The sequence below is a fragment of the Halichoeres trimaculatus genome, unplaced genomic scaffold (assembly GCF_033239565.1).
Source record: "Halichoeres trimaculatus isolate MK-OKI-2021-1 unplaced genomic scaffold, fHalTri1.1 fHalTri1_scaffold_15, whole genome shotgun sequence".
In the NCBI taxonomy this organism is placed as follows: domain Eukaryota; kingdom Metazoa; phylum Chordata; class Actinopteri; order Labriformes; family Labridae; genus Halichoeres; species Halichoeres trimaculatus.
This window is the reverse complement of record NW_027437193.1, coordinates 28,828,237-28,850,347: the sequence shown is the minus strand read 5'-3', so window position 1 is coordinate 28,850,347 and position 22,111 is coordinate 28,828,237. Positions and strand designations below refer to the sequence as shown.

Genomic DNA, 22,111 nt, shown 5'->3' with positions numbered 1-22,111 from the left:
CCTTTTTGTTTTGGCCTCTTAACCCCAGATGCTGGGAAATTCAGCCAGGCGTGCCACTGAGATGCCACCAGAGACACTGTGCTCATATTTGACACTCACAGTATTGATTCCAGTATTTTTTGCCCTTTATTTTTGGACTGAAAAACCCTACCGACAGTCGCAGGACTGTTCTAATGATGATCCCGGCAGCAACAGAAGGATGTTATTTAGCAAAATCCTTCTTTACACCCTGTTTTCCTTTGGTTTGCTTAAAAAAAGGAGAAAGCTCAAACCCACCCCAGATAGCCCATTAGCTATGGCCAATACCACTAAATGTCAAGCTAGCTCCCTCCCACTGAGACCTGGACATGCTTCTTCTCCGTCTGTCTGCCTGTGTCTGTTACGAGGAGAAGTGATTTCAAGGCCAAGCAGGGGCTAAATTCTAGCTTTTTTCATTTAAAGTTTAGAAATGTCAAATTCATGGCGGATATGCTTTCATTGTAAAGCCATTCTCCTTATGGGAAAAGGTTGAATTACATCGCTTCACGCTTGCTCTCCAACATAAACACAGAGTTTAGTACTCAGAGGGTCATTTTCCTCCTTTCTGGCAGGAGAGCAGCGGTTCTTGTTGCAGTTGTTGCTCTGTAAAGCGATAGTCCTCAAGCCCTCTTGGTACACGTCAGCCACTCCACACTTTTAATTCGGGGCATCGATTGAGGAATTTGTTTAGCGGCGTCATTAAAGCGATCAAATTTCTGCTCTCGTTGTTTTTATTGGAAAAGAAAGCAAAGCGGGAGTGAGAAGGAGGTGTGATGAGAGTATATGACAGTGTGTGGGTGTGGCTGAGTGATTGGGAAGCCAGCCAAAGTCTTGTACCACAGCCAGTGAACCATCGGGGAGTAGTCTCCCCTCTCTCTAAATGCTGTTTTGTGAGGTGAGCAGCCTGATAAGAGTTGTAATTACCTCATTTTAGTGCAGCAAATTGCCAGGTTTCTTAAAAGCAGACAGGCTGGCTGAGGTAATATCAGCGGTAATGAGTATTGTGACGGTTGTAGGAGGCGAGCGCTGGATTATTGCATGGTCACTGCTGCTGCTTTGCTGTTACAGCAGACCTTCGCACATACTGCGCTCATTATAGAGTGGTTGAAATGGTTTAATAAGGAATTATTTTACTCTTTGTGCTCTGAAGCACCATGTGCATGTGTAGAATTACCAGCCCTGCTTTTAGTGTACACATTCTGTGTGTGAAAAATACATGTTTTAAAATGTTACATTAATTTCTAGGGATGGGCGAATAGCGATACCAGTTATCAGTATTAGACTGATACCAGCCTTTTTTCAAGGTATCGATACTGGTGAAGGCTGTCGATACCAGCAGCCGATACTCAAGGCAAAAAATCTTATGTCAAGTCTGTCCTTCTCACCAGTAGTTGGCGCTACATTGCTGCGGTTGAACAACACGGCAAATATGGGTCAGGTCCTGTTCAGACAACATGAATGAACTAGGGAGACTTAAGGGTAAAACTGTTTTATTTTACAATTAAGTATTATTTTTTTTAATTTTTAAACTCTTATTGTTGTTCATCATGCACTTTCATATTATTTTTAATATTTTTTTTTAAGTCATAGTGACTGTGCTGTCTTTGATCAAAATGATCTGTCACTGTTAGATTAAATTTTATGTATCAAAAGTACAAGCAGTATTAGTACTCAGTATCAAGGGAGTACTCCTGCTGGTATCACTCTGGAAAAAAAGTGGTATCAAACATCCCTATTGATTTGTATAAAAATTAGTTTTTATATCATGAAATGTGTACCCTGAAAATGTTAAAGCTTTGGTTCCATAAATAGCACTGCGAAGGGATACAGGGATCCAACTTTTCTGGTTCTGATTCCAATACCAATCAGATACCAGTGTGAAAAAATAACCTGCATGTCCTATATTTTGGATAAAAGGCAAAAAATGAGTAAATGAAATTACTTAAGTTAACATGTGTTGAAACTATAATTATTTAAATGTTTACCAGCAAAACAAAGCTATAGAAATTATATTTGATTGTAATTTTTCATAGTGTGGTAATGCACCAATAAAGAGCATCAGAGGTAACTTTTCAAATCAGGCAGCCAAGAGCGCCAGTGGAAAAAAGGTATAGAACTGGTTGACTGGGTGGGCACCATGCATCTGCCCTTTCCCACGGATACTAATCCAACTTTGGGTATCAGTGCACCCCTAGCAATGAGGTAAAAATCTGCCCAGGTGTTGCATGCCACTGCCTGGACTCTTCACTTGTTTGTGCATAAGCTGTATTTACATGTCCACAAACCCCCAAAAACTTCCCTGAGATTTACTGGATGGCCTCCAAGAGTAAAACCAGCCAAATAATAAATAAAAATTAATATTTAAGGCTGATGGTTACTTAAATGTTTTGTGAGTCAAATTTTAAAACAGTGGGTATGAGCAAGACTCCATGTCTTTTGTGTGGGACATAGAGTTATGCTCAGTTATTTAACCATGTCATCTGTAATATTTAGTCTCACAACTCAGAAAAAAAGTCCAAACAAGGACATAAAGGTGACGTTTTCCATCAGGTGATTGGCTCCACTTTCCCTCCACTAGAGCACCGTTGTGATTACTCCAAACCCAGAGGAGAGAGGGATCTGTAACAGATTGAATAAAAACATCTGATGTTGAATAAGGAGATTTATTTTAAAGATGTGAGCAGTGTAAATGTGTCTGCCTCTGGCTGTCTTTCTGTTGTACTGAAATAGATGAAAAAACTGTCATCCTAGTGTAGGTCTTGCTTTCTGTGTCCCCCATTATGTTGTAAACATCACACTGTAGCTTTCACTACCTGTCATGTCCTTCCCCCTGAGACTCATCCGTGCCCAACTCTCCCCTCATCCAACAGGAAAAGCTCTAAAGCTGCCAGTCTGCAGAATTCTGGGGCCAGGGCTCCTGAAAAATTCTTAAAAATTTAGCAGCCGGCATCATGTAATGTGTATTTCATACAAAGGCATCATTTTTACAACAAAGTAGTGGAAAATAGAACATCAAGACAGCCTTTTTCTCATTGGTTCATTTAAGATTCCATGAAATGATGAATTCTGTAAGCATCAGCAGCTCCTTGGTACATTTTTTCAAAAACTCAACCAAAGGAGCTGCAATGAAGTCAAGAAATATCAGACGTGTTTATGTATGGTGGATCACAACAAAGCTTAACAGATTCACTTACCAAAATCCTCATACACAACAAAGTGGATCAAATACCACAGGAATACTTACCGAGCTGCTTTGATTTCCCCCAAAGAAAACACTGCAAAAAAACCTGACATCTTGTCGTGTTTTTTTTTTTTTTTTTTTAATCGTATTTTAAGTTAAAATTGTATGAATTTACTTGATATGAGCCACATTGAACTCATCAGTCTAGAAAAATGTCTTGTTTCAAGTTGTTTAAAAGCAAAAATTAGGTCTGAATTGCTTGTAACAAGCAAAAAAAAATCTGCCAATAAAAAAAAAAAAAAAAAAAAAAAAAAAATAAGGCCTGTAAATTTGTTTGTTTGTTTAAAACTAGAATAATGTCTTACTTCAAGTATCTCTTCTCTCGTTCCACTGGCAGATTTATTTATTTTTTACTTGTTACAATTAACTCAAACATTATTTTCTATTAAAACAACTTAGGATAACTTGAATGTGTCTCATATCAAGTAAAATTAGACCATTTTTACTTAACACAAGACAAAAACGCTTGATAAGATTCCAGTTTTGTTCATTGAACGGGAAAAGTTTGAGCCACCCCAAACCCCTGACTGCCACTCAAAGATGAACTAAAGCCTCAAATAGACGTCTTCGATGGCTTCTTGAGCGCGAAACGTCAGCCGACCCAAAATACCACCTCTGGCACTAGTGCAGCTGACTGTAGTACTTTGAGCTTAAAGCGTTCCCTTCTCAGGATCTGCCAACAAAAAAAAAATAATTAATTAATTTAAAAAATGACAAAGTGACAATTCCTGCTTGTCTGCTGGTTGAACTAATCAGGGTACTCAAAAAGAATAAGTTTACTTAAAAACAAAGCAGCTATGGCAAATATAACTTAAACTGATTTTTTCTCACATGTAAAGTAAATGAACCTTTTAAACAATCGTACATCTCTGTGCAGCGTAGAGATGGGTACCAAATAAGGTACTTTTATAGGTACCAACTGATTCAGTCAAAAGTACTGGGTACCAATTCACGTAAAATCAAAAGGTACCACTTTAGGTACCTAATTGCATCCTTGTGACTGTGAGGGAGTGAACGAGTAGGTGGTTTTCCATACTGGACATATTGAAAAAAAATATGTTAAATTGAAAAAAATGAGGTTTTATCATCGAACAAATTCTTTATTTTTTTTATTTTTTTTTTACACATTACACATTTTAACACAAAATAAGCACCAAAAATTGGTACCGTTGGGTACCGGTACCGATTGCGAGGTACTGGGTATCGGTACTGTATTATTTAAAATGTGAAAGGTACCCATCCCTATTGCAGTGTGCCAAACATTTCAAACAAAGCTCATGTTGTTTGCTGGGTTCCCACACCTCTCGATAGTAACATGGTGATGTCACTCCATTCAAAACCTTCTGGGCTCACTCACAAACTAAATGAATGAATGACTTGCCCACGTGTAAAGGTGAAACGTAGATAGACGAGCCCCTTTGTTGTCATGAACCAGGTCTTGGCCATGATAAACAAGAGGAGACACACTGTCGGAAATCAATAAAGGAATAAGTTTAATAAGAAAATGTAACGTCAAAAGGATTCAAAACCCAAAGGCCACTGAATTAACAACGGAAATAAACAAAAAAAAAAGCGTGCAACCGAGGAACAATGCAGCGCCAGGCCAGGCCATGCCAACGACCTGAGCCGTATCATCACTGCAAGACTCTCCTAAAAAATCTACATGAGGTGGAGAGACTCTTATTTCTGCTGTGTGCGTCAGAAGCAGGGTGAAAATAGGACATGTGAAATGGCATATCCTTTGTAAGAATGCTGAGTGCTGCGTTCCACCAGATTATGTTGACAGAGTTTAACCTTTTCATTGAAACATTCATGTTGCGACTGTTTGCCCTGAAACTGATACACAGGTTATGAGATACGCTCAGGATTTGATGAGATCACATTGATTTTTACTCTGTCACCTTCACCCATGTTTTCTTACTCACTGTCTTCACATTTTTTCCAAAAAACAGAAAATTTTTGTTCTCACTCTTCCTCTAGCTGAGTCACGGGATGAGAATAGTTCCTGGTTATGTTCCTTTTCTCGTAATAGCTTGAATGTAGGAGGGCACTGGTTTTCTGCCATTACATCTAGGCAAAGCTTGTTTAATGTGTCAGAATAAATGCGCACATTTGCAGGTCTGCAGCGCTCTTTGTCTTTAGAGAAGATCAAAGCTGCACATTACTGATACATGCCCTCGGAATATGAATCTGATGCATAAATGTGTGAATTCAAACGTCTGTTTCTGTGCGAGATGTAACTCTTAGCGTGGTGGAGCTGGAAAATTAGATTCCATTTGCAAGCTAAAGAAGAAGAGATAAGAGGAAAATATGTGTGCAGCTTAGATGAAAGGCTGTGTGTGTGTATGTGTGTGTGTATGTGTGTGTGTGTGTGTATGTGCAGCCAGGATGAGTCATTTGATTGGATTTCTTTTGTAATAAGCAGAGGTCAAAGGGTAAAGCTGGAGAGCCTTGTGTAAAGCCCAGAGATCTTCAGCTCAGTCTCTCCTCTCAGACGGATGCTTAGAAGGTGTTTGTGGTGCAGCCTCATGGCTGACGTGTGTGTTTTCTTTGGGTGTGTCCCTTCTCCTTGCTACCCTGCATTGAGCTGATGCAGAAAAGAAAAAAAAAGAACAACCTCCTCTGTAGCCTGTCATTAACAAAAGGCAGCAGGAATGAGCGTTAAAAGGAAGGAAGGGAAAGAAAGTGAAAGAAGATGAAAGATCAGGAGTGAAGAAACACACAGGAGGAGGAGGAGGAAGGATGGGCTGGGTGGTGGGCTGGGGTTATGATGAATTAAAGATGACACTCACCGGCAGCCTGGTTTCTAAAGATCACTCTGTCTGCTAATGTAATGTTAATGAATGCAAATGATGTGCCTAACCTCTCCCCTCTGACCAGGAGAGAAGGAGGAGAGGAGATGGAGAAGGAGAGAGGAGGTGTGAGTTCTGGCTGTTTGGGCAAATCTTGACCATGATATGATTACACGCACACGTCTGCTGTCACTGGCCCCTGAGTGTTCATTGACTGTGTATCCTGCTCTGTTTGCAAACCTCACCTCGGGGTGTTGTGTTTCCTGCTTCCCTTCCACAGTAACTGCATTACAAACCGGTTATAGTGGGGTAGTGGTGGTGGAGGGGAGTGTAAGCGCTGCAAGGTTGAATCTTAAGTTTTATGCGACGTGGCAAGCCAGATGTGCAAGGCCAGGAGAGTGTCACCTTGCTGTGATGGTGGGGTAATTTCATCAGGTTCTGCAGATAGAGCATGTAGATTAATTTTCCTCTCTTGCATGTGTTCTTTCTAACATCTGCTGCTCATCTCACTTTGGCTCCTGAAGCTCCTCTCCTCTCATATCTCTTGGCTTCCTTTCTCGTCTCTGACCTGGCTTTCTTTCATGCCGAAAATTTTATTTCCACTCAGCCAGAGCGAGTGACTGCAAGCCCAGAACACTGTTAATACATCTGAGTGTGTGTTTGCGAGCTGTGAGCCTGTTCGTTTAATTCTGTCTGTGGCTCAGCGACAGGGGACTCGTGTATCCCGTCACTCGGTGCCAGTGTCTCAGAGGATGGCAGATAATTTTCTGTTCAATTTTCAAATCAGCCACATTGTCATTTCTGTCTTCGGGGAGCCATAGAAGCAACATATTTCTTTTGATGTATTTCTTTTGACGCGCCTGTAATGTCTATTTAAAGCGAAACCCTTCAGTGTGACTGACACAGCTTTAGTGTGGCGCAGATTAGTGAAGTCTCACATCTGTGTTTGCGAGGATTGTCTTCCCTGTCGAACACGGTGACTCAATCAAAGATATCACCTCTTTCATATTCGGTTTTACCCTGAAGCGCTGCTGTCTGCGCTGTAAATCCAGTCACAGTTTTTAAATCAGCTCAGTGCTCTCAACCATGCTGGACTTGAGCTGGTCCTACCTTCCAGTCCAGTAAACAATCTTTTTTGTGTGTGATTTCCCAGGGTGCAGCGAGTGAACAGTGTCCGTCTGTGCGACAAACTTCCACTTCCACATGATTTGTTCACAAAAAAACCTTCACTCTGTCAAAAAATGTGCCTTTTTTGTATTCATAAATCCCCCCCAGTGGACGGCTGATTAGTTTGGGAGACGCTGCGGCTTTTGCTCTGGTTTGTTTGTCACTTTGTTTTCAGCCTCGTACTAAGATGCCAGACTCAGCAGGCTACCACGGGGCTTCATCATTGTTAAGTGCTCATTTCAATCCCACTGATTCCTCCTCTTCGTTCTCCATCTCTGCCTGTCTTCCCCCCTTCCATCCTTCTTTCCCTCATTTCTCTCATCTTGATTCCATTTCTGAGAAAAGATATCACCCCTCCTTTAAACAATGTCACTCAAGGCCTCTTGGATCTCATTCCAGTTTGTTGCTACAATCACAAAGAGAAGCCCCTCTTGGCCCTGCATCCAGCATCTGGACATGATTGTCTCATTGAATTACAAAGTATACCAGCATCCTTGAACAGGAGGGCATATTGGAAAGGGGTGGTGGTTAAAGGATGGCTGAATGGAAAAGATGTGTTATGGGATGGGAAGGAAAATCCACAGAGAATAGTCTGCCATATTGACTGAGGAGCTGAGGGGCTCTGGAGAGGCACTTCAGCACGTGTTCGATCGACCGGCAGCCATACAATCATACAACACTCACCACAAAGACGGGGAATTACGCAGGCATGTTGCCATTCTGACTTGCAGACGGGAGAATTAAGGCTGTGCATACACGCTCAAAGAGGGCGGAGAGATTGGACGATCCATACCTGCTGCTCTGTCGGCTCCCATCCGCCTTTCTCTAAACGTCCTTTTGCCCAAGAGCTCGCAATACGTAATCATGCATGTCTATGTGATGTATCATGCGACTGCTTGCTGACGTGTAATTGTGTGAAGAAGGCTGCCTTATCGACCCAAACGCAGGGCCCCATCAATGTTTAATGCAGTCTCCTTCGCCCTCCTTGCCTCTCTCTATCCCCCCCTCTCTATCTGGGGAAACAGCCTACCATTTGGTATCGATCCCCCACTTGCTACTAATGAGAAGGCGCTGTGCTTGCTTGCAGGGATTGCAAGCTGTAGGCCCTTCAGTTTCGCCTTGCCTGTTGGCTCGCACTTGCGCCTTTCTTGGTTTTGACGAGCACTCTGGCAGAGCCTCAGCTTGACTGAGCCATACACAATGAGCCAGCCCACATCCCCCTGTATGTTTCAGAGTAACTAATAATCTCTGATGTAGTCACAATACATCCCCCTGCCTTGTGGCTCTTTGAATCCATTTAAAGCCGGCTTCCCTGACACCTACAAGCTATTGTTTTCCTGTAGATTTATGGGCCATGGTGACATAGTCAACATTAAGCTCTCTATGTTAATAATTTTCCCACACACTGAACTGCTAGTGAACCTGGCGTCTTTTCATTTATTAGAGCTCGCAGGTAGAGCTGACATAGCAGAATGTGAAAACACTCTGGGCTACCCTCCAAACATGAGGGACTGCAGCTAGGTGTTGTCTTTTCTCTCCTTCCAAATAACTTGATGAAAATTAAAAAAGAGCAAAAGCAAAAAGAGCCATGTACTAAAATGAAGGGATTACGGTTTTGGCTCCCCTCCTGAAATCTAGTGAGTAAGCTAGAGCCCACCTCACTCTGGTTAACTCTGATTGGCCATCTGCCAGGTCAGAGGTGGGACTCGTGTTCACACCAACTTATTTGGCTGTGCTGCAACAGGCAGCTTTTAGCAACCATATTTCTTTTGTAGTAAGTTTATAGAGAAGTCTTTTTGAGTCCTTGAAGATTGAAACATGGGGTTATGAGCCACCACCTTTAAGAATAAAAGTGAGATCTTTCTCTACATTTTTGCTCTTCAATCTTTAAAATGAAGAAATTCTACTGAAGGAGGTCAAGTGTCTCAGGTCTGGAGATTTTACAGATGAATTGATGCAGCTTCATAGCTATGCTGGTGTTGCACAGGAGGGTTTTTGTACAGAGGGAACTGAGCCTAAAGATGAAGCTTCACATTTGTGAGTCCATCGATATTTTAACCCTCACTTATGGTTATGTTCTTTAGGTAGTGATTGTAAGAGGGAGAATGTGATACCAGCAGCTGGTGTACGATTCCTTCAAACTGTGTTTTGAGAGCAGACTTATAGAGTGAAGAGCTTGAACATCTAGAATAAGACCACAGCCTTCTCTTATTGAAAGAAGCCAGCCTGGTGGTCTGCAGACCCAGAATTAGCTGGAGGGATTGTGTACCAACCAGGTTTGGGAATATGCCTGAATCTCCCAGTAGGTAGAGAGCAGTGCTAGGCTAGCTTGCTAACCCTGCTGCACTGATAAGCAAACAGAAACAGCTCTAATAAAGGTGAATTGTTAAAATGTGTTGAGTCTGGTAGCGGAAGTCTGACTAACTGCAGTTTTGCTTTATCTGCAGGACTTAGTAAGGTAAACAAGGTGTTAGGATAATCTAGATGTTTTGAAATAAAAGTATGAATAACTAGGTTTATAGCTGAATTCATTTATTTGGGCAAAGCCCTCTGTTGGTGATAACATGGTTGTACAATTGTTTTAAAGTTTTGTCTATATAACGAAAAGTCAAATGGAAAATAGCTTGCACGAAGGCCTGGGCATTATTTTGATTTTATCAATTAATTTGAGTTTTTTTTATGGGATGGGAGAAAAAAAAATTGATGTATTGTAGTATCGCAATTTTTATGCTCCAATTTTAGATTTTTAAATTCTTATTTATTTATTTTGTTAATAGAAAAAATAAATATATTTTTTTCTTTCTTTTTTTCCTCTTTTTCTTTTTTTTATTTCAGTCCTTCATTTTAGTCTTTGTCTAAACTGAGTTGAAAAACAAATTGAGATGTCAGATCCCCTGAATAAATCTTAAAAAGTGACTCACATGTGATGTTAATTTTTGGGGAAAATATGACTCCTGATTATAGTCTGTAGACATCATCATTCAGCTTTTCTCACTTGGTCTGGTGTTGAAAAAATTAACTAGAATTTGCAATCACGGGGATATCACAGAATCGCAATTTTAATTGAATCGGCACCCTGAAAATTGCTAATGAATCAAAAAGTATAAAGTCCTAGCCCTAGTTTTTTTTTTTTTTTTGTTGACAAAGAAAGAAAGAATTTTTTTCCTTCCCTTTTATTGCTCACCTTTGGTGCTGTAGTAGGCTTCAGTAACCACCCTGTTTCCTTCACAGAGATGCACTCACAGTAGCAGCATGCACAGCACTAACAATAGCAAGAAGTTTGGTTGCTTTGCACATTGCCCAAGATATGGTACCCATATTTACAGAGAAAAAAACTGGGTTAATCCACATGCTTTTTTCTTTCTGCAATGGCAGACGTCATCCAGTTGTACCATGGAGCTAGAGACAATGAAAATGTCATTGTTGTGTAATTTTTCTTCAGATTCAGTCATGAGAGACTTCCTTGTTCTTTGTTTTGGAAATGGTGCTGCTTTCAGTCTGAACATAAACAATCCTGTCTCCTTCAAAACTACTAAGTGTAGTTTTTAAAACAAAGGAACAGCTGAAATTTCAGATCCTGGAAACATCTGATTTTTAGTCTTATTTTAAGGCCATTTCACCCAGTCCTGCTTACACCTTTCTCTTAAGGTTTCAAGCTGGGCTTGGTTTTGTTGTTGCTTAGGGTTGATGATACGATCTCTGCTTAAGTTTTCAGCGAGATGCTGAGGTTCACAGACATATACAGCAGAAGTAATACAGCTGATAGTGTGATGGACAGATAGAGCTGTGCATCGTCAGCATAACGTTGAATATGATGCTGATTCTAAGGTTTGTGGTTTAGAAAGATTTGACACAGAAATTAATTCTATCCTGACTTATTACCTAACCCACACATGTTCCTAATGCCATCCCTGTCTTATTTTGTGGGTAGATCAGTGTGAAATTACTAGACCCTGTAGTGAGGGAAGATGAAGCAGAAAGGGTGTCTCTGCTCTCTGCTGTAACTTTTCATCAAAGTGAACACTGTTCTGGTGACACGTTTGACCCAAAAATGTAAACCTCTTGCCTTGTATCCTCCTCTCAAAGATGTTTTCCAATTGAATACACCAGCAGCTCCTTATTTAATTTTCTACAAATGATCACTTCCTCTGAAGTTGTTTTGCAGGCTCAGGTCAGAAAAGATGACTTATAATAACAGCAATAAAGCAAAAAGTACCTCTTGTAATTCTAAAAGAGGCTTCTCAAATTAATGTGGGAAGCTCATTTGAGAACAAACTCTTGTCTCCTCTTGCAGTTTAAAGGATGAATGGGCCACACAGCAGCTCATTTATAACTCAACCACACATTCAAGTACACAAGGGACATTTTCCAAGTCCCTGGTGCCAGCGCACAGGTGTGTGAGCTGTGGCGTGACGGCTTTGTAGGCCCCACTCGTTGCTAATAATCACTTAGCATACTCCATTTACTCTTTCTCTGCTCTGGTTTTCTTCTAATGGGAGACATTAGATCACATGACACAGTTCAGCCACCCCACCATTGGGCCTTTGACCCTTTTTTTTGTCTCCTACCGCCACCATCTTGCGCCTCCTTCCTACCCTGTCCGTTGCTTTTAAAAGGAAATGGAAAACGGCCGACCGAGTGCCTGTGTGATTTGACTAAAGCTTCTGTGATTTCCCCTGAGAAAGGCTTGGCAGTCCCCACAGTGCTGGCTGGTGCTGAGGGCTGTTTTGTGCTTCTATCTCCCCAGCTGACAGCGTCTCGAGCAGGCAGGCGGGCAGGCTGGGGCTGGCTGCTTTGCTGGCTGTGGAAACCAGACAAGGCAAGGCTGATCTTAGGGAAATTGAAATACTCTGATGGAAGCCGGGTGTGAACAAGCCTGTCACTGTAAGGTGAACACAGGAAACTATGCAAGTGTGTGTGCTGCATGTGTGTGTCTCAACGCCTGCCTGTGTGAGCTCTTGTGTGTTGCAGCTGAATTACCTCGGCTAATTGGTTTCATGTCTGAGGACAGTTTCTCCCTATAAGAGGAGATTGAGAATGAAAGGTTGCCTTCCGTCTTACTGGTGGCTTGTCACTCATCTTCAGTGTGCTTGTTTTTTTTTACCCAAGACCACTTGAACCGCACATGACATGCTTGAAGTGTGCCATCATTTGGAATGATTTCTAAAATCACCGCGAGTTCAATGAGATTTTCCAACGAAGCAGCAGCTGCGGGTGTGTGCTTTGAAGGATGAGGGTTCTGAGGGCTGGGACCTTCTTCTTGATCAAGCCCGGTGTCTGCTGGTTGTGTCTTAGCATGTGGCCTGAGATTCCTCCTGCATCAACAACATGTGTGGGCCTCGCTAGCCAACCGTTTGCACAGTGGACGATGTCCAAAAGCACAACAGAGCAACTGCAGCTCACTCTTATCTACGGATTATCAGCCTGACATACCATTTTTTTCCTCCTATCTCCAAATATTTTATCTGTTTGGCAACAGCAGACTCAAGTTGAGGCATGTTGTGGCATCAAAAAAAGGTGAAGTATGTCCTGCTTCAAAGATTAGGACGGAGACTAAACTGTCAGTTGCTGGAAAAGTTATGAATTTGTTATTACTCTGCGAAGGCCAGCACATCCCCCAGTCCATCACTCTGTAAGTCTCTGAGAAAAGGTGAAAAACAGGAGAAACCAGCAGTTTGTGATAACTGCCAAACTTCTCCCTTCCTTCCTGGAGCTGAATCAAGTTCCCAGATATCAGCGTGCGAACAAGAAAGATTTTAATCAGAACAGGCGTGACAAACTTCTCAGGAGAGCCGCCAGACTTGTTTGTCTGTGATGTGTCACTGAGGATGAGTGGAGGGGTGGGATGAGTGGGACATTTTTAAGTTCTCATATTTCCCAGATATAGGCCCAGGTGTGAGTCGTCCAAAGAAAAAAAGATGCATTCAAGTTGTCTTCCCTCTTGTGACAGATTTGTTTCCACCAGTCATAACTTCTTACGTTCTTGACTGGATGTTCAGACAAATGCTCAAAAAAAGTAAGAAACACAAGATGCATTCCTCCTTTGGATTAAAGCGCTCAGTCATGCTTTATTTCAGGAAATGTCCCAGAAAGGAACGAAAGCCCTGCCTTGTTTTTGGATCCCTGTGTCTACATTTGCGATGCTTTCTTTGGGTGAAGGGTGTGACAAAGTTCAGCGCTTCTAATGTGCACCAAAACACGCACAAAAGCTAAATATCTCTGATTTTCCCATGAGTGATGACATGCCTCACAAAAACAAACACACGCATGCAAACAAAAGCCTGGTGTACAAACTGCAGTTTCATGCTCGCACAGACAGAACACGATACAAAGCTCAGCATTTACCAGCATGACAGAGACTCTCAGACATTCCCTCCAGCGCAGCGCCGAGGCTTTGTTTCTGCGCCTCTTGTCTTAGCAGAAGTCTAGCAGAGATGGATGAAACGCTGTGAAGGATTCGTCTCCTCTCTGTTCACCGATGATAGTGTCAAGTGATCACTGGGGCTTGAATGTGGTTCAGCTCTGTGGAATGATACTCAGAATAGCTCTTTTCGAGGCTAACCGCTTTCTTTCTTTCTTTCTCTGTTCTTTCTTTGCTGCAGAGACCGTGATGGACACTCGGGTGGCCACAGCTGAACTGGGCTGGACAGCGTATCCAAATTCAGGGGTGAGTAAAACACACTCAGGGTTAAAAAAAAAAAAAAAAAACGTGTCCTAAGTTTTGTTTTCAACCTTTCTCAGCTTGATATTTTCATGCGTAATATGACACACAATGCACGCACAGATCAGCCAGACAGACAAATAGGCAGGAAGGCAGGCAGGATGGGAGTATAGACTTAAGTAGTGCCCAATGTGGCCTCTATTATAGGTATTATTTTCTCTCTGTCCCAGCTCATAATGACTTAATGACATAATGGGTTCACGTAAGCCCCAGAACACAGTACCTAAGTCTCTGTAAATGGAAGCTGGGGGGATACCATAGACATAATGATACTGTAATGATACATTTATTCAGGGAAGTGGAGGTATTAGGATGAAACAGGGAAGGAGGGGCTAAGAGGGTGGAAATGCTTTGGGCTTTTTTCAGATTTCAGGGGGAACTATTTTCAACTTGCAGGTAGTTTCACGTCTATAAAAAGGAGTAGCCGCCATGGAAGAAAGTGCCAAGTCATCAGAAAAGGGAGCAGTTTTTTTTTTCCCCTTAAAGAATCAGAGTATTAGAAGTATGATTGCCCAATTACACAAATGGACCTTAAGAGAATTTAAAGGTCCTGTTCTCTGCGCTGTAATTTAATAACTCAATGAAAAGCTCCTTAGACCCACTCTGACGGCATGGATCTTGCAGGAGCGATCCAGGACAGACAAAGCCTGTTTCTTACATTTTCAGGGTCTTTGGGTCTTTTATGAGGCATTTTACACACGTGTAAAAAGAGCCTTTATTGCTTTTGAACAGAGCTTTGGCACTGTTGGAGCATTGGAAAGTGTTGCAGACCTTTTTGTTTTGGCCTCTCAAAGGAGTAGTAACTGGAACAACCTAGACTCTGGTTTGAATTTATAGGTTTATTTAGTGTACACAGGTTTATATATGCGAGTGTTTTTTTTTTTTTTTTTTGAAGGCATCTGTTTGGGCTGCCATAATCCTCTTAACTTGAGCACGGAGCCAAATCCATGCATATATTTAGTTGTGTAACAGAATTTTATATGATTTTTATTAATTATTTATTCTCTCTTGAATGCTTGATGTTTAAGAAAGGATTTCCACATTTCTTTGAAAACTTTAAATGAGCCAGCAGTGATGTATAACTTTTTTTTTTCTTTTACCTTGGTTACTGCTAAGTTGCCTGTAAGCTTGTATTTAGCTTTAGAGAAAAATAGTTAATTTCTATAGTGTTTCCAGATTTTGCCCCCCTTTGTTTTTTCCTCAGCTGTTTATATTTGACAGTAAATCCCAGATCCTGAGATCTCCTTAAGGTGTGACTTGTTTTCTGTAGGGATGCACTGATACCAATACTGGTATCGGCTATAGGTGTCCCTCAAAACTGGTTCAGTATTGTTGGGAAGGGGCTGATCCATGGTGCCAATCTAGGCAAACAGCTTTATGCCTTTTTTTTTTTTTTTTTTTTTACCTGCGTTTTTGGCTACTTGATTTGAAATATTACCTCTGATGCACTTTCTTTGATTTTTTTTTTGCTGCATGACCAGTCCACAGGGTATAAAAAGTTTGCTATTGACTTGAATTTCTGTACATACTGTAGCTAAAAATAAGATTAAAACTCAGATTTGTTTCCAGGAACTGAAGTTTCAGCTAGTCTTTTGTTGTAAAAACTAAACTTAGTTTTGAAGGAGACAGACTTGTTTACATTCACATCGGAAGCTGCATCATTTACAAAACAAAGAGCAAGGAAGTCTCTTGTAACTGAGTTTAGATTTTATAGCTCAACTAAACATTAACTTCAATAATTCCAATTACTCATTTTTTACCTTTTACCCAAAACATTACTGGTCTTATCCCACAGAAGGGCATGCAGGTTATTATTATATTATTATTATTTCTGTATCAGTCGATACTTGGGGGATCAGTGATTGGCCCATCCTTACAGATGAAACTGATCTTACATACCTCTGGGAAGGTCTGACAGTCAGCCATTGTTGCTTCTTGCCCTAAAACCCAAAACTCAGGACACTTTATTGGTTGTTTAAGTTAAAACAGAAAGTTTTATTGTTTCACAGGTATTGTTCAATGATTTTCAATAAAATAAGATTGAAACATTGAAGGTATATGCTATCAGTTATAAAAAAAATAAATAAAAATCGGTATCAGCCAAAATTGGTTTCGACAGGTCAGGCTTTTTAAAGATCAGCGATTGGCCAGAAAATTGTGATCAGTGCACCCCCAGTCAATACCCAAAGCCCAGGTATTGGTATCAGAATCAGCAAAGTTGATCGGTGCATTCTTAGTTTTCTGTCACATAATGCACTTGACCTGGTTCAGCTGCTGTGAACTTCTGCTACTAATCCAGAGACTATGCTTAGTTTAACTTCCCCCCAAAAAAAGAAAAAGAAAAATAATATGATAACAATTCCAAACTGTTTTGTCTGTTTTTTTTTTTTTATTAGAATTGGAAAGAATGGAATGATGATGTATTTATCTCTGGTGACTCAGTCTTTCCCTGTTTCAACACAAATACACATTTTCAACACAAAGCTGTAAGGAAAAATAAAACAAAAACAACGATCAGCCATCATTGGTATCAGTGCTGAAAAGCACATAAATAAACTCAGGGCTTGTGTCAATACCTAAGGTTTCTTGACCCCTGCATTACATACTTCAGACCTGACTTGATTTATTTATCGATCAGCTGTACATCGTCCCTCTTTCTCCAGTCAGACAGCCAGTGAGATCCACTGTCTACGGACGTTTAGAGAGCTGTTTCCATCCAAGGCTGCTCAGTTCAGTGAGCCTCCAGGCACACAGAGCCCCTCGACTGTGTTCAGCATCGTTTTTAAGCTGCTCCTGGTGTAAAAGTTCAGACAGGCAGAAACCCGCTTTAGGGAGAATACACTCACTTTAAGAACTTACCTCACTCGCAGCTTACTTGACCTTGCTGGTAGCGTGTGAGCAATGCGGTACGATTGTGCTGAAGCCTCACTCCCTCTCTACCAGTCTGTCTAACGAGTAAATAACAACAAATCCCCAAATTAACAGAGTTTACAAGAGTTCTGTTGTGTGCGAACGAATCATGTAATTACAGCAAATTGTGTTGATTTTGGATTATTTTCAAATGCACAACGCTCATCTCAGCGGGCTCCAAGTGCACCTGTTTGTTCCTGTACTATACAATTTATTTTTAAACCCAGTGTTTAATGATGCATTTGACGTTTCTGCTCTATCAGACTAATCAAAAGTGATTGTAAGAGCTCTGGTAAACCTGACTGTAGCCTGCAGGGGGTGGATGACTGTAAGGAACAGAATATATAACACACAACGCATATTTGTTTGCATCGCCACTGGCTATCTGATCAATTTCCTTCTCTGCATAACTTCCCTTCTATCACACACAACAGGAAAAAAGGCCCAGACACTCACACACACACACTCTAACACACACACATTGGTGTTGTCCCTGAGCCTTTGGACACATCTCATCAACTTCCTTCAGTGGCTTCTCCTTCAGGAGTTCATAAGAAGTGCAGAAGTGTGTCTGTTTGTGCTTGGCTGACCTGAAGGGTTAATTTTGAAGGATTACAGAAGCAGTGTCATTAGTTCCAGCGGTGTAAACACAAGGACAAATCAGCACCGGCCGTGGGAATGTAAAATTGAGCGTCAGTATGCATACGCACACACTCCTGTATTATCATCAGCTCAAGAGGGGAGTTCAAAGTAAAAAAAAAAAAAAAAAAAAGAAAGAAGCAGAGATGAAAATATTCCATTAAACCTTTATAATTTACATTTTGAGTCAACATTTTCTATCCTTTCATTTCAGTCGGATACGTTCCTTCAGTCTCTCTCTGAACTCCCACTCTCACACATTTATTTCTCAGCATCTTTGCTCACCTCCATCATTTTGAGCCAGTTTTTTTTTTTTTTCTTGCGCTGTCTCTTTGTCTTCATCTGAGGCACAGTTAGTTTGGCAAATGCCCCCTGACCTTTCCATGCAGCAATGTGAAAGTGCAGTTATAAAAAACAGTGACTCACACATGCACACAAACACACACATGCATACAGTGCACATATTTTCCCTCGTGAACATTTAAAATGCACTTTAGTTAACACAATCATTCTAAGCTTTCAGTAGTGACCCAGGCCCTGTAATTAAATCTTCCAGGCAAAGTGACTTAAAGAAAATCGGTTAACATGACCTTCTTTAATTGGAGAGAGAAACTGTTTGTGGTTGTGTAGACGTCTAAGTGGGTTTCTGAAGGTTTATGTACGCAAGAGAATCAGAAAGACTTCATTTAAAGAAAGATTTAAGATGAGCTTTAAGATAAGAAAAGAAAGCTCTATTAATTCCCAATGGGGAAACTCATATGCCACCGGTCACACAGTCCACCCATACAATACACATGGAGACATTTACTATAAATACAAAAAAACAAATACCAAATGCCAAGGTCATGAAAAGCAGAAATGCTGCTGGAATGAAATACCTTCTGAGTCATTCAGTGGAACTCTGAGGCATCAACAGACAGTCATTAAATAAAAGCTTTTCAATCAAGTATAAAATTAATGGTTCAAATTAAAGCTCCTCTGATGAACTTTAAAGTTGTCTGTTCTTGTGCTTGTACAAGCTGTGTTTTCCAGCAAAAAAAAAAAAAACATTACTGTGCTTTATTTAACTGAAAAAGTATTGATTATTAGAAATCTTTGCCTTGAACTCCTTGGATGAGCTGAACTAACACCTACCCCCAACCCGCCCCCTGCCAGCAGTTTCAGAGATCATAAATAACTTTACAGAAATCAGCATAGTTGCTGATAGCTTTATTTGCTTTTGTAGGATATAAAGTTAAAAAATAAAATGTAAACTTTTACAGGAATAATCCTGCTCAATTGTTACTTATGGGCCTTTATACATGTGTGTCAGTGTCTGCGTCTGCCTAAAACCCTCTCCTCAGCCTCTATGTTGATTTTTTGGTCGTATCGCGATGTTTCTGGGCGCAGAGTAAGCATGGTTACCTCAACCAATCAGAGCAAGCCCAGTGCGCAAGTGGAGGAAGCTAATCAGAGCAGCTGGACGTAGCACAGAGAAAGAACAACACAACCAAAGGGATATAAAAAGCAGAACAAATAAAGCTTTTCATAAATGAGGGTGAAGCTTGGTTTGACTATCACTTGCTTTAGGGCATTTGGAGAGCAAGACAGGACGAAGAGCGACTCAGGTCTGCTTCTTGCTAACCAAGTATGTGTCAAATACCTGTGATTAGCTTGTGCTAACATGCTAAGTCAGGTGCACGGCTCTAAAGTCTCTCCCATGTAGAAACCTGATGTTACAGGTGGTTGCTCGACTAGTGAGTGTGTTCGGGTAGTCACAGTTGGAGGCAGTGGGTGTGTGCTGCTGCTGGCACTGAACCAAAAAGGAGTAGCCCAATTTGAATGTTGTGTTTATTAACAAGTAACAAAAATTCCTGCAGACCCTACCTTTAAGTTACATTTGAAAGATAAAGCTTCCAACTGCTGACTCCTATCATCGCCTTTTTCAAGTATAGACTTTGTAAATCAGGGGAAGGCCGTTTCTATAATCTTGTTTTGTTAAATCTAGCCTACAAAAAAAAAAATCCTGCAACATGAAAGTCATGCAGAGCCACTCCTCTCCCTGCAGATGTATGTTTTGTGCAAATAAATCTTCAAAACAGTTCATTAAAAGTTGTTTAAATGGAATTAAAAGTTATTTGTTGTTTCTTAAAGTTAACTTCTAACACAGAAGTATACAAACAGAGCAATAGTTGCTCCAGGGCCGTGCTTATTACTCTTGGGGAACATTAATCCCAGAACTGTTGAATTATATTTACCAGGACAGGCATAAATTGGATTTCACACCAATTCAACGTAAGCCGTGTTTAAGAAGTCTCCCACTTTTGTTGTATTATCTGATTTCCTGCCTGATCTTTCAGAGTAATCTGGTTTTCCTTGTGTATGTGTTACAATAGACTTTGTGTAGAGAAGGAGATAAGGAATGTAACGTGTTGAAAGGCTGGAGAACAAACATCTCAGAGGGATTTTTTTCTGAGATAAAGGATTGGAAATGAAATGGGAGAAGTGAGAGATAGCAGAGGAGAGCAAGGTGTTTTTTAAAAGCAGGATGCTGCAGGGGCTGCTTAGGTATGCTTAGAGATACTGCAGAGGCTCGTAATGTTAACTAGTGTGTAGCACTATGCCACCGCAGGGAAATATATAAAAGCCAAGCCTGCATGCTCTTGTATAATATTATTTATTTGTTGTTCATGTCCAAGAACTTCTTCATAACTTTTCCTTTAAAGAGAAACGTATGTCAGACTTGCGGTGCCAGAAAAAAAGAAGGGAGGCATTAAACCAGAATTTAGTTCTTTTTTTGTGTTTCCAGAAAAATCTGAGAATGATTTAAGTGAAAGGACGATGCTTACATTCAGGGGGAGCAAATGGGATTAGGTGGGTTAGAAGGGAGGGGGAGAGCAGGAGTGATATACAGGGGGCTGAAAAGGGTTGCAGGATCAGGAAAAGGGGGGTCAGAGGAGGAGGAGGAGGAGGATTAGGAGCAGGCGGAGTGAAAGAGGGCAAGAGATCAATTGTGGGAGAGGGGGGAAAAAAGCAAACCAGCAACAACTGTGACATTCAGCTGCCGCTGTGCGTGTGGAGGAGAGCCTGGGTTAACTCATGTGACTGGCGGAGGTCACAGACAGGGTCTGGGCTTGGAGGTGAGATCCTTATCTGGGAAGGGGGTTATAGGGTCAGTGAGGTGAAAGCAGGCGCTGTTGAGCAGGTTGTCAGGGGCTATAGGGGAGGAAGGGGATAAGGAGTTTGCTGAGTGGAGGAGTTAGGGATGTGGAAGATAAACACTGAGGGACGAAAAAGGTGTGGAGTATGTGACGGATGTGGAACGATAAGGAAGAGATTTGTAGAAATCCCTCCATCCTCTGGTTGTAGCAGATGCACGGTAAAGAATGGAGACAGCACGGATTACGCCCCGTTTGTTTGTTTTTATTTACATTCCCTTTTCCTTTCTCTGCTGTAGGTCTTGTGTGTGCACAGGCATATTTTACAGAGCCGAAGTGTGCCTTTGCATTTGTGCACCTGCATATGTGAGTGCGTGAGTGTAAGCGCTGCAAGATAAGACCAGGTCTAGCTTCCCCCGCTGCGCTCCAGGCTTCAGCAGAGCTCCTCTGGGCCTTCACTGGACAGGTGTCCGCATACACTCAGTGATTCCTAAAGAGCACAGATAGATCCATAACAGCCATCCCACCATCTGCTGACCAGTCTCAATACACCTCAATTATTCATTCCCTGACAGACAGTCAGACAGACAGACAGTGGCTCCAGCAACAGAAGGGAGCACAGAATGGAAAAGTAAAGTAATGAAAGTAAAGAGGAGAGAAAGCAGAGAGGAAGGGGTTTTTCTCTGGAACAAGAGTGTGAGAAAGATAAAGAGTAAAAAGAGTCGTAGGAAAAAGAGAGATGCAAAGACAGCCAGAAGAGGAAAAGATGAAAGTGAACTCTGAACCTGCAGCCTAAGCTGAAATAGAATAAGCGGAGGAAAACAGCAGTGACTCATGCTTGCTGGGCTTCAGCGGCCAGTCGAGTGTCTTCATTGCATGCATGCACACGTACGAAAACATACTGATTTAAAACTGCACACATCTTCACACTCTGAAGGTTGATTCTGTCACTCTCCTCATGCGTTCGTGTCTACAGAAGAAGACAATGCAGCTCAACAGACTGAGTTTCTGAGTGTGTATCTGTGAAAGTGCATACACCTATACAGAGCTGTGTCATTATGCCTCTGCGGTGAGTGTGATTTTGGCGTGTCGGCAGACAGCTGAACTTGCTCTACGCTCAGAGATGGACGAAAAAATGCAGCATAAAAACCAGAATTGCAGAAAATGAATCACTTGAAACACAATGCACAACAATACATCTGTCTGTGTTTGCTGCTTTGTATTCGGGCCTTTGTTGGTGTTTTCTTTGTATTCTGTTCGAAAAGTTTGTGCTTTCTCTAGAACCCTTTTAAAATTTCATTTAGCTGTAAACATGAGCTTTTTTTATTTTCTTTACTGGTTAGCTAACTTTCTGAAACTTGTTTGGATGGAGACCTGTGTTATTACCAAGCCATGCTGAATACTTGAGTCTACCTTATCACACACGTCATATCAAACCTGGTGTGTTTCACCTTAGCCTGTTGACACTGTGGCAGAAATGTTAATC

General features: G+C 41.3%; 1 protein-coding gene across 2 annotated transcripts in view; it reads left to right on the top strand.

The window, feature by feature from the left end:
* Positions 1 to 22,111, top strand: part of ephb1 (EPH receptor B1) — a 264,549-nt gene that overhangs the window by 64,951 nt on the left and 177,487 nt on the right. For both annotated transcript variants that reach the window (XM_074687825.1, XM_074687824.1), the window contains exon 2: positions 13,821 to 13,885. In XM_074687825.1, coding sequence (XP_074543926.1) covers positions 13,821 to 13,885 — 65 coding nt within the window. The remainder of the gene's footprint in view (positions 1 to 13,820; positions 13,886 to 22,111) is intronic.